Below are 12,663 nucleotides of genomic sequence, written 5' to 3' on the forward strand. Positions count from 1 at the left end.
GGGGAGGGTGTGTGACGGCGGGGGCCGCCAGCCGAATCAGCACTTCAGGGGCGGCTGCTGAGCCTTGTGAATCCTGCTCGTAACGAGGGCAGGGCTGAGAGACCTGGAGCCTGGGCCCTGTCTGGCTCCAGCCAGCCAGGCTTTTAAAAGGGATTCAGACTTTCTCAGGCTAGAGCAGCCATAAATTTATTTAATTGGGTCTCTCCCATACACAAGTTTCCAAGTGAACTGCTGAAGAGATTCCAGGCCAGGCCTCCAGCCCATTTGTGGGTTCTTTCAACGGATGCTGTGCCTGGCCCCTCAACACCCCACCTGTGCATCCCAGCTCCAGCTCCTCTTCCCACAGCAACAGCCTCCAGCTGCCCAACGTCCCCTGCACCCTCCTCCATGTCACCTCTCTGTGCTGATGAGCCAGGAGAGCCCAAAACCCCCCATGTTGGAGCAGACCCATGCACCACACGTCCCCATGTGACGGCTGCCTCCAAAGCTGCTCCTGCAAAGCGTTGGAGGAGCTGGGAACACCCCAACAGCCCTGACCCCAGCACCACGGGGCTCCAGAATAACCCAGAGGAAACACCTGCACTGTTCAGGAAGAAGGGGGGTCAGAAAGTGGGTGGATGGGCTGGATGGGCCTCAAGGGGTGCCCCAAGCCTCTGGACACTGACACAAATGCAAGGTGACACTAACTCGGTGAACAATGACTTGGTTAACAGCCCCACAGCCTCAGGCACATGGGGACAGTGTCGGGAGCAGTCACTGCACCTGGGGTCTGTCCTACTCTGGGGCCCTGGCAGGGTGAGGTCAGGCTGGTCTCTCAGCACTCCATGCCTCAGTTTCCCCCAGAGCCTGCTGTCCCCCTGGGGTTTGGCATCACTGGGCTGTGCCAGCACAGCCCTGGAGATTTCAGGCAACCCCAGTGCCCCACACCCAGCACCTCTAGCACAGCCACCAGGGAGGCGACGCAGCAGACCCTGCACAGAAACAAACAAAAAAGAAGAGCCAGAAAGAGGGGGTGGGGAGCAAAAAACCCCTAAAAAACCCACAGGGAGGCAGAAGGTGCGGCCGGGCCCCAGCTCGGAGGCCCCAGAGCCGCCGGCAGCAGCAGCAGGTTCACAATCCCCGCTCGTCACCGGAGGCGGGTTGGACATTGTGGAAATTCAGAATTCCAGATGGCTCTTTTTGGGTGGGATTTTTGTGTGGTGGTGGTTTTTTGTGTTGGGTTTTTTTTTTTTCCTTGCCTCATTTCCAAGGCAACAAGACTCGCTGTCATCTGCTGGTTGCCATAGAGACTTCACCTGATTCTGCCCCAGCGGAAGAGGCAGCCGGGCTGGGTCGCTGCCGCCGCCTCGGAACTTGCCATGAGGAGCGGAGATAAATGGGGCTTTATGTGACGGAGGCAATGGGCTGATTCAGAGGATCAAAGGAAGGAACTGCGGGTTTCTATAGCACAAATCAGTCGTTCACTTCACTGCGTCGGTGCCCTCCAGATGTGCTCCACATCTGGGGACGTCACCAGCCCTCACCCCAGGCTTTCCCTGCTGGAGGAGTGGATGCAGGGGAATCCTGCACCCGCTTCTTGCTGCAACCTCGGGACCAAGCTGGGGTCCCTGCAGGGATCCCATAGCAAGACAGAATTGTAGAATTGTTTCGGTTGGAAACGACCTTTAAGATCATCCAGTCCAACCATCAACCCAGCACTGCCAAGGTCACCACTAACCCATGTCTCTCAGCACCACATCTACGGGGCTCTGAAATCCCTCCAGGGATGGGGACTCCACTCCTGCCCTGGGCAGCCTGGGCCAGGGCCTGACAACCCTTGCCAGGAAGAAATTATTCCCAAGATCCAAACTAAACCTTCCCTGGGCAACTTGAGGCCATTTCCTCTTGTTGTATCCTTTGTTCCTTGAGACAAGAGTCCGATCCCCCTGGCTCCAACCTCCTCTCAGCAGCTGCAGAGCCAGCAGGTCTCCCCTCAGCCTCCTTTGCTCCAGGCTGAACAGCCCCAGTTCCCTCAGCTGCTCCTCATCAGACTTGTGCTCCAGACCATGATGGAGGGCACAAGGCTGATGGTTGGTCACAGCCACATCCTTCATCCCATGTGCACAACCCTCCTTCAAAGCCCCCGTGCTCAAGGCTGAATGAGCTGAGGGGATGATGGGACAAACGCAGAAGCAGCCATGGATGAGGAGCACCCTTTTGCAAGAGTGACCATGTCCACAGGTCATGCTCAGCACAGTTCAGCTGCCACAAATGTGGGGGTTAAGTGTCACGTGTCCCCAGGGGAACCACAACATTTGTTCCACATTTGGCACTGGCACCATCTCAACAGCTTTGTTGCTGCTGAGGATCCTCCATGTAGCTGCTGTGACACATCCATGCTCTGAGTCCAGCTGCAGCCCATGGTTTGTAGTCATCCCCCAGACCCACACTCGCCCCCAGGTCCCACAGCAGCTTCACAACTGCCTGGCAAGACCAGGCACACTACCCTGCACCATCACACCCTCAGCCACAGGGACCTGGCCCTTTCCTTCTCCACTTTGTCTGGGAGTGGAAACCTGGGTGAAAACCCAGCACTATGGGGATTCACAGGCCTTCCCACAAGCAGGGAAGCCACCCAATCTCATCTAAGGGGTGACACGACTCCCCAGTCAGCAACAGCAGCCCTTGGACTCAACATGAGCCAGCAGTGTGCCCAAGTGGCCAAGAAGGCCAATGGCATCCTGGCCTGCATCAGGAATAGTGTGGCCACGTGGAGTAGAGAGGGCATGGTGCCCCTGTGCTGGGTACTGGTGAGACCTCACCTCGAGTACTGGGGTCAGTTCTGGGCCCTGCACTGTAAGAAGGATGTTGAGTTGCTGGGACATGTCCAGAGGAGCTACCAAACTGGTGAAAGGTCTGGAGAATAAGTCCTATGAGGAGAGGCTGAAGGAACTGGGATGGTTTAGTTTGGAGAAGAGGAGGCTGAGGGGAGACCTCATTGCTCTCTACAGCTCCCTGAAAGGAGGTTGTAGGGAGGTGGGAGTTGGGCTCTTCTCCCAAGTGAATAATGACAGGACCAGAGAAATGGCCTGAAGCTGCACCAGGAGAGGTTTAGACTGGATATTGGGAAGAATTTATTTACCCAAAGAGTGGTTGGACACTGGAACAGGCTGCCCAGGGAGGTGGTGGAGTCACCATCCCTGGAAGTGTTTAAAAGAAATACAGATAATAGTGCTTAGGGACATGATTTAAGCACTGAATGGGTAAATCATGTTATGGTGGAGGGAGTTAGGTTATGGTTGGACTTGATGGTCTTTAAGTTCCCTTCCAACCAGGATGATTCTATGATTCTATGACTTGCAGTGAGATGCCCCAAATCCTCAGACTAGACGACTCAAGGGAGCCAGCCCATCCTGCCTTCTGCTGAGGACACCCAACCCCGTGGGCACGGGAGAAGATCCTGATCACTGGCAGGATGCTGGAGGGTGGCAATCACCCCCAGCAGCACAGCAGGCAGAGGTCCCCATGCTCATCCCACCCCCTGCTCTCCACCAGGCACCCAGGCCTGGCTGAAAGGGCATTTATCAGACCCAGGAGCCTGTCCCCTCCTCAGCCCACATCCCTGTACCAGGACCGGCAGGGAAGGGCCCGGCTGGGCAGCTCTTGGCTCCAGTTGGCTCTGTTTTGCAGGGAGAACAGTCATTAGTGGAGCCAAACTCCCCATTCTCAGCCAAAACACGGCCATGCTTGGGGAAGCTTTATATTCACAGAGACAAACAACTCACATTTGCTTTTTAACTGTTGGAATTGCACCCACTGGGACAGAGCAAACAGGGAGCCTTTTGTCCCCCTGGCCTTGTGACTGTGAGCTTTGTGCAGAGCAATGCGTTGCAAACACAATTCTCCCCGGCCTCAGCTGGGCTCTGGTAGACACTTGGTCTGTCTGTCCATCACCAGATCGGCCAAAGAGCCCTCACGTGTCTCCAGCAAGAGTGTAAAATGTCCTCCTTGGCTCCCCCAGCAGCCGCAGCCCGCGGAGCTGCTCTGCACTGAGCTGCTGATCAGAGACAGCCCCGAAACGCAGCTGGTGCTGGAGGGTTTTCACCTCACGCAGTAACAGGGGGGAGAACGAAAGCTGCAGGAGGCTCTGGGCTGCTCCCTCAGGTCACAGCTTGCCTGGGAGTAAGGGAGAGCAGCTCCAAGTATGGAAAATCCCAGCATGACATGGGCACAAAGTTCAGGCCACCATGAACCTCCAGGAAGGTGCCCAAGTCACTTCCCAACAGGGGGTCTCTGGAGACCTCCAAGCTCATCAATACTGGAGCTGCAAGGCACTTAACCAAGCTGCCGTGGGCACCAAGCCTGCTCAGAGCTGTCACCCTGGAGAGGGACAAGTGACAGCCCCCCAGAGTGAGTCACATCCTTGAGGCACTGGCTGAAGCCCCATCCTAGCCCAGCAGCACCAGCTGGGGATGAGCATCCCTTGCTCCAGAAGAACGAGGCTCCTGAGGTGCTGCTCTCCAAATCCTCAGCTTCAGGAAGGGGCTCAGCACTCGTGAGCTCACTCTGGGCTCTCTGCAAAGCCCAGGGATGCCCAACCCATGAGGTCGGGCTGCAGGCAGGACCAGACCCAGGGAGGGTCTTTGAGGTGGTTCCCCAAGAGCACCTGGAGAGATGAGCCAGGGCAGGAGGCAGCACAGCCCGGGCTCCAGCTTAAACCAGTTCCAGGCTCCTTTGTGGATCTATTGTTGCCTCCTCCCCCGGGAGGAGGGAGATAACCGAGGCTATTTTTGCTTCCATCTGGGGAATCGTTTCCCTCCAACGTGTGCTGCCACGATGCTAATTTTTAAGGCTGATGATTAATTGATGTCAGGCTCATTCCGGGGCGATGGATCCCTCTTCCCCAGCAGCACCAAGGACGGGGGGATATGTTTTGACAGATGCCGTTCGAGCCGCGTGCGAGTGACGTCCTAACAACGGAGGGAAACAGGGGCCGTTACCGCGGAAAGCCCTGGGAATGGGGAGGGAAGTGCCTGCACGCGACCCCGGCCCCCGGCCCCGCACACTCTCTAATCAGCCCTTCACGCTCTGCCCTGCTGGTTACCAGGGTTTTGCTCCCGGAGATGAACGGCCATTGTGTGAGCACGGGGGTAATTGAATCTCCTGCCGGCGCCGCAGGGCTCCGCCTTTCTTCTCCCCCGGCCCAGCCCGGCAGGAGGGCCAGGTGCCAAATTCCCCCCGGCACCCGGAAACAACCCCTGCACACCCCATCACCGGCATCCCACCAGCATCGGGGGTTCCCTCCACCTGCCGCACCGGGGTGGGAGGCACCGCCGGGGTGCCCGGGGGGGATGGCACCATCAGGCACCAGGGCAAGATCCACCCCTGGAAAACCGTGGCAGCACCTGCACCAGCAACCCAGGCAGGGCTGAGGACTGACACACACACGGCAGATTTCTGGGTCCCTTTGGTCATCAGCCCTTGCACGAGGTGGTTCCCCAAGAGCACCTCGAGAGATGAGCCAGGGCAGGAGGCAGCACAGCCTGGGCTCCCACAGTCCTGCAGGGCAAACCCAGCTTAAAACAGTTCCAGGCTCCTTTGTGGATCTATTGTTGCCCCCATCAGCTGCCCAGGTGATGTCCACCCCAAAGCAAACCCCTTGAGCTCCCCCAGAGAGGCAGCAGTGTGCAACACGCAGCAGGAGGTTCATTTGAAGAGGGCACAGCAGTCCTGATGGTGTCACACTGATAGCCTGTGTTTGTCCCCCAGGTCCCCTGTGTATCCAACAGGAACCAGCAGCTCCAGGGTCCCTGCCCAGAAGTGGGATGAGATGTCCCAGTTTCTCAGCAGAAGGTCTGGGGTGACCCAAATCAGTGCAGGAGAACACTCCTGCCCGCTGTGCTGGCTCCCCCAGGGGCACCCCCACATTGTGCCCCTGTCTCACCCAGCAGCACCCTGCCCACCCCAACAACGCTGCCACCACCTCTGCCAGCTCCTCCACACCTGTCCTGGAAAGGTGCCTTCCCCCACTGGAGCCAGGAGCAGTGCCAGCCCCACGTACCTCTTCCCATCCTGCAGCCCCACAACTGGCTCAGCAGTGACAACGCCCAGGGTTTCATCCTGCCACCTCGCAGGGCTGCCCCACATCCCCATGCTGGGGAGACACTGGGGCAGCACTGGTCTCCCCCATTGACCCTCAGCACAGGCAACTCCTCCTGCAGCTCCAGAGGCCGCTCTCTCTGACAGTTCCCCATGGGGAGGGCACAGTGAGGGCTCAGTGTGCTCAGGGGCAGGACCTGCACCATCCTCCAGCTGCTTCTGGACCTACTCCACCTCTCACAGTGCCCTCGTTGGGTTCCCACCACCAAGGAAAGGTGCTCTTGAGCTACATTTGCATTTCTCCCATTAAGGGTGGTTTGCAGAGAAAGAAGGTCTTGTCTCCTTCAGGAAATCTAGGTGTGCCTCAGGAGGGAACAGGATGCTTGGGAACAGAAAGCTCTGTGCCACCAGCATGGGATCCACCACCGGGTCCCTGCTCTCCACTCCAAAAGCTCACAGGACCCTTGCCCAGAGGACTCTTCACCTCAAATCCTTCAACTGCCTTATGGGCAGGGACCCTGACATGCTTCAGGATTCCATTTCAGTGCTGTTCCACTCCAGAAGTCTGAGTTTTACTGCAGCCTTGGTACTGCCAGGGATGGGCAGGGCAGGAAACGCTCTGAAAAAGGCATCAGAAGGGATTTCAGCAGAGCCTCTGGACTCTCCACCAGGTGCCAGCTCCTGTGGCCATCTTTGCTCCCCCACCAACACCAGGGGCTGAGTGACATGGTGACAGCAGCCAAGAGCCCCCAGGCACATGGGCTCACTTGGACACTGACTAGGAGAGCAGCCACTCACTCCCGGACCCTGCACAGCAACAAGCCCCTGTCCCTGCACACTGCAGGAACCCCCAGGCATGCCAAGAGCCTGCCAAGCAATGTGCCCCAGCTTGGATGGGTTGGGATACCCCCTGCTGGGCTGGAGACAATGCTGCTACACAGGCAGTTCCCTCCTGGGACACCACCCTCCCAGGAGGGCATGGTGGGCTCTCCAGTATCATTGATATTCATAGATCCATAGGGGTTGGAAGTGATCTCTGCAGATCATCAAGTGCAACCTCCCTGCTGCAGCAGGAACACCTAGGGCAGATCACACAGGAACATGTCCAGATGTGTTCTATCCCCTCCAAGATGTCCCAGCTCTGCCTGCACCACACAAGCTCTGGTCCGTGGGAAGCAGCACCGTGATGTGCTCCGAGCTCTTCTCCCCAGCTCTGCTCCCGCTCCAAGCCCTGACGATGCACAGCCCGGAGCCACGACGCCTGCAGGAAGAGCTGAGCCAACCCCACAGCCTGGTGGAAAGCAGCAGCCAAAAGTCACTCAAACAAGGAAGCAATTTGTCTTCTCCTGGCTGCGCTTCCCCCAGCAAGGAGCGCGGAGCAGGGAACTCGCCGCGATCACGTGCGGCGACGCGACCCAGCGACCACCGGTCTGGGAGCGCTCACACCGGGAGCCTGACAGATAGAGCAGAACGGGGGGGGAAAGGATGAAATAAGAAACACCATGTGACCCATCGCTCGGTCCAAGCCAGGCAGAGCATCCAACCGCTCTGAATATGAAATACACACAATGAGCTCCAGAGAGTAATTAATCCCTTCAGGAACACTGTAAGTGATTGCAGACAGCTTAGCAAGGAAAAAAAATTGGAAAGTCATTGAAAAAATTACCATAAAATGTTTCTTTTCCTGCTCCAGTATGAAGCACAATGAGATCTGCTAGAAGACCTCTCTGCTCTGCAGAACTGAAAGGCAATGGATTTAAGCTGTTTTTCTAACAACACCCAACCTACCTGCCAAGCTGATGGCCATGAGAAACCAGCCCAACCCAAGTGGGAGCAGAAGCAGCAGCCTGTCTCCAACACAGGCACTCAGCTCCTGCCCCAGCATCAGCGGCACATGGCAGGGGAAGGTTCCTGCAGGGAATGAAGCCCAGCACAGAGAGGTGTCCATAGTCTCCCACAGCTACATCACCCATTCAAAGCCCCCAGGTGATTTGTGCAGGTCAGAAGCACAGGAAGGGCCGTCAGGCACAAACTCCATGTATGGAGCAGGATGAACCCTCCTGCTGATGAGGGTTTGGGATGGCTGAGTCAGGGCCCTCGCTGCTTCCACCTTCCCTCTCCATCCTTGTGCTCCCTCTTGCCTCCTTTGCCTTCTTCTGCCTTGAACAGCTGGTTCTCCAGGACCATGACAAGGGCAAAGAGCTGCAGGGCTCCGATCTGGGCCGAACTCAGGCCCATTGCACCCAAACTGCTGTCTCTGCTCTGTGCCCTGCACAGGCAAGGAACCACATCTGTCCCCAGGCAAAGTCACCATGCCCAGGTGACCAACCCTGACAGATGGGCAGGCATCCAGAGGCATCTACGTGGGGTCAGTTCCCCCACGCAGCCTCAGCCCCCCACTGCCACAGAGCACAAACCCCACCACAGCAAGGGAGGAATCAAAGGGCACAGCAGTCACCTTTTACTTCCATAATTCCACAGGATTTTTCAACCAAGAGCTTCTACTTGTAAAACTGGGATTTATTTTAAAAAAAAAAAAAGCATTAAGAAAGGTATTTTCTCCTGTCAACAAAGTGACTTTAAATTAGTTGGAATTTTAAAATTAAAAACACACCCTAAACTTTCACTTCCACTTCAAGTCACTCTGGTTTTGAAAGCAGACTTTTTTCCCCACGTCCTCTGCTGGGTTTTCCCTCTCTCTCTTGTTCTCTCCTCACCATGTTTTTGTTTAAAAATTCATCAGGCCAGGGAAAAATTCCAGGGAAGGAAAAGAGGGAATTAAAAAATAAAAAGCTGAAGAAACTGTGGCTTTTGCAAACTCATCTCTACACAGCGGAGAAGCAGAACTGCAGATCTGCCTTCCTCCTCCTGGAAACCGAGAGGCACTCGGAAGGATGAGGGAATATCATGTATTAATCAACCCCCCTGCATGCTCCAGATGCAGCTTTGCTGACCCTCTGCACAGCCCTGTGGTTCTCTCAGGGCTAACACAGCCTCCCCAGCTCAGCAATCAGCCCCAACTGGGTAAAAAGGGATGGATAAGCCAGGAAAACTGTGCCATGTGTTGGTGTGGGACACGGTGGGACACAGCTGCTCCGGCACCGACCCTAAACCCCGGCTGCTCCTCTCAGCTGAGTCTGCAGAGACCTGAACAGCTTGTAACAGGGTTCTTGCTGCAATGATCCAAGTGCCAGAGCATGTCCATCTGCAGAGCTACTCCAAGCTGGACACTGGCTGATGTGAGGCACATGGCACGTGTGACATGGATTTGAGGAAGGATCGAGGTGTATCCAGGTGCTGTTACTCAGCAGCAAGGTCACAGCAAGGCCAGCAGCCTCAGACACCAAATGCAGGGTGCTGCCAAAGGGGCAGGGACATCCCAAATCCCTGAGAATCCCCACAGCTTCAGGGGTCCCTCCCACCCCAAGGTGATCCCACTCTGCAATGCCAGAGCCTCCCCACCACCACGTGCATTTCCAGGGCAGCCGCCGCACGCTCCGCACAGGACGCACGTAACGTAAGAACTCTCCGCAAGGGGATGAAAAGCTACATGGAAATGGAAGATCATTACCATGATCTCCTTGGAAACATCCCATCGGAGCAAGTTTTTCTTCCTCCTTCTTCACTCTCCCCATGTGCAGGAATTCTGGCACCCCGTGCACCACTTGGCGTTGCCTCAGCACTGTGGGTCCAAAATGCAGGCGTCTGATTTCTAAAGCCATTGTCTAGGATGTGCTATTGAGCTGCAAAACATGGATGGTTTCGGATGGAAAACAGGCATCTCTTGCAACACAAAAAGAAGCTGGCAACCCAGATTTGATTTGCCTTTGAAGCTATAGAGAATCTCAACCAAACAAAATTTGCTTTATTCCCACCAAGGGAAGAAGAATCGTAGCAACAAAACAAACCAGGACCTCTGTCCCCTGGACGCAACGATGAGCAGAGCGAGAGCCGAGCGGAGGCGGCTTCGCCCCACTGGTCACTGCTGCAGCACCAAGTGCCTGGGACTGGAAAGCCCTTCACACGTTCCTCTTGGGAACACAAGGCTGAAAAAGCTGCTTTGCAAATTTCCTTTTCTTTCTGGGTTTCTCTCCTCCTTGCACACCATTCCATTTTGCAAGTGCTCATGGAGGCTGCTCGATACAGGGAGATTTTCAGGAACCCCAAGAGCTTCACCAGTTTCAGCACAATGACTACTTGCCCAGGAAATCACCCTGGAAAATTTATTATTTGCTGCTTGCTTTCCAAAGTAAAGCAGGGCAGGGAAGCACAGAGCAGTGCAAACAGCAGCTGAGCAGAGGTTTAATCCTGCCCCCAGGTTACTGTACTTTCCCCAAGACTAATCAGCCATCTGAGGGGAGGTTACCTCCCACCATAAGTGACGCTGCCACACCAGTTCTGCTCACAGGTTTTCAGAGCAGCTTTAAAATCCCAAGCTCTGCACAGCCCCAAAAGCATCTTGCAGGCTCCAGGAAGAGATTCCCTCATTCATCCCCCATGCTGCTTTATGAGCAGGGCTGTTCCCTTCCCTTGCAGGAATCAGCCACATGTTCTCCATCTGGGAGCAGATGCCCATGAGCCAATAAGCTCAACTTGGAAAACTAACTGAAAATAGCACAAAATTTCTGAGTGCTCTACAGAGCACGGCCGGATGATGGATATTAGTGCTCCAGCAGCACCGGGATGCTGTTTGGCACAGCACAGCAAAAAGCACAGCTAAAAGGGCTCAGGGAAATGAAAATGAGATGGCTGAAGGTGCTGCTGCCTGAGTGCCTGCCTTCCTCCAGATGTTCTTGCCTGTCAGCAAGAAGGGTCTCAGTCTGATGGTAAACCAGTCCCCAAACTGCTGCTGTCCTCAGTCTGGAGCACTGAAGGACACCAATTCTGTCCCTCCTGCAGCCCCAAAACTGCCAGGGGGACATTCTGGTCTCCAAGGAAACCAGGGGGCTGCTATAGCTCTGTCAGCCTGTAACAGGTCCCTTGTGGCTGTGCTGGCTGGGGACAGTGGGATGAAGGCAGAGCCCTGGGGAGAAAGGTTGAGACACCAGGTGGGGCAGGAGCCCTTGCTGCCCCAGCACCACCTGGGCATCACCAGCACAGGACCAAGGAGCAGAAAGCCTGGGGTTTATTCTGGGTGCTGTAGCTCCCTGTGGGGTCAGGATGCAGCCAGCTTTTGGGTAGGAGACAGGAGGCCCAGACAGTGATACATCCAGCCTCAAAAAAACCCGGGGTGAGCCATCAACATGGGATTTGCCAAAGACAACATGCTTTATGATGTGTGAGCCCCCAGCTACGTACAGCCGGAGACACAAGAGACTCAGGTCTGTGGCTGGGAGTCAGGCAAATGCCAGTGCTTCCCCTTGGCCAGCGATCACACAACACGTTCTCCAGGCTGAGCAGGATTTTAACTCCACACCAAGTCTGTTTGCATGTTATTTGGGAGGGAAACCACCACTACCAGGAGCCAACAGCTCCCTGGTGCACCGGCACTTCTGCTCCCAGGACCCCTCCTTGTTGCCCACCCCACTGTGCAACATGTGGCCTGCCCCGGGTGACTCCAATTCCCTGGAAAGGTTTGTGTTAACATTTTTAAAGGAACCTGGGGTCTGTGGGAGGCACAGGAGTGCAGGGCAGTCACCCTTCCATGGCACCTGGCAGCAGCACCAGAGAAAAGCTGTCCCCATGGACTCCTCACCACTGCCTGCAGCCTCACCTTCCCCAGCCCAGTTGGAACCAGCAAAGCAGGACTCAGTTCACTCCCATCTTTTGGTCTGCAGCCCCACCAAGCCCAGTGAGGCCTGGCTGCAGCACAAGGCCAACTCCTTGGAATCAGCACACGCCCCTACGGGCTCACAGCAGCCTTCCCAGGATACCGACTGCCTGTCTTCCCTGCTGGAATGGGGAGGAAGATGAACTTCATTATTTCCTTTGCTTTTGCTTTGCACACTGGCAGTTTGGAGTTGTGTCCTCATCATCCTCATCAAGATGGCTGCAAGAAGCCAGGGCTGGGTGGCCTCGGGTCCTCTGCTCATCATGGCCACAGCATCCATGGCCCCACGTTGGTGCTTCCCTGGAAGAGCCAGATGGTCCCAGGTCCCAGACACAATCTGTGAAATGCCTTTCCTCCTAGATCTAATACAGGGGCACTCAGTTGTCCCCACTCCTGCCAAGCAGCACTTTCAGATCGGAGTCTGCAAAATGCCCCTGCCCTGCCCCGCTGCAGGGTTTGTGTGAGATGCTGCACCTGCCCTGGCAAAGCGTCCTCCAGCTGCTGAGCCACCAAGGCTGGGAGAAGCCTCAGGATGTGGGAGCGAGGACATTGTGTCCCCTGTGATGTGCCCTGCAGCCCCACACCGGGACCCGGCGGGGAGGGACGTGCTGGCCCCGTGGAGCTTCTGCCAGCTCCAGCTCACCTCAGGGAGCTCCGGCACCGCCGCGATCGATGTGAATTAGCCACTATCTATTCTTCCACTTGTTTGCATCAGCATGGAAATACAATGCCAAGTCAGAGATAAAGCGAAGTGGAAACACCCCAACAGCATCTAACGCTTCCAGCCCCAGGCGTTCATTAACGAGATGAGTTTC

At 56.0% G+C, this 12,663-nt stretch overlaps 1 protein-coding gene across 1 annotated transcript in view; it reads right to left on the reverse strand.

Annotated features, from left to right (window-relative positions):
- NAV1 (neuron navigator 1) overlaps positions 1-8,316 on the reverse strand; it is a 44,808-nt gene extending 36,492 nt beyond the window's left edge. Inside the window, exons 1-2 of the mRNA XM_009994354.1 lie at positions 8,220-8,316; positions 7,867-7,989 (exon numbers count right to left, since the gene is read on the reverse strand). Coding sequence (XP_009992656.1) covers positions 7,867-7,989; positions 8,220-8,316 — 220 coding nt within the window. The remainder of the gene's footprint in view (positions 1-7,866; positions 7,990-8,219) is intronic.
- Positions 8,317-12,663: the final 4,347 nt, after the last annotated feature.

The sequence above is a fragment of the Chaetura pelagica genome, unplaced genomic scaffold (genome assembly GCF_000747805.2).
Source record: "Chaetura pelagica isolate M959 unplaced genomic scaffold, ChaPel_1.0 scaffold470, whole genome shotgun sequence".
Classification (NCBI taxonomy): domain Eukaryota; kingdom Metazoa; phylum Chordata; class Aves; order Apodiformes; family Apodidae; genus Chaetura; species Chaetura pelagica.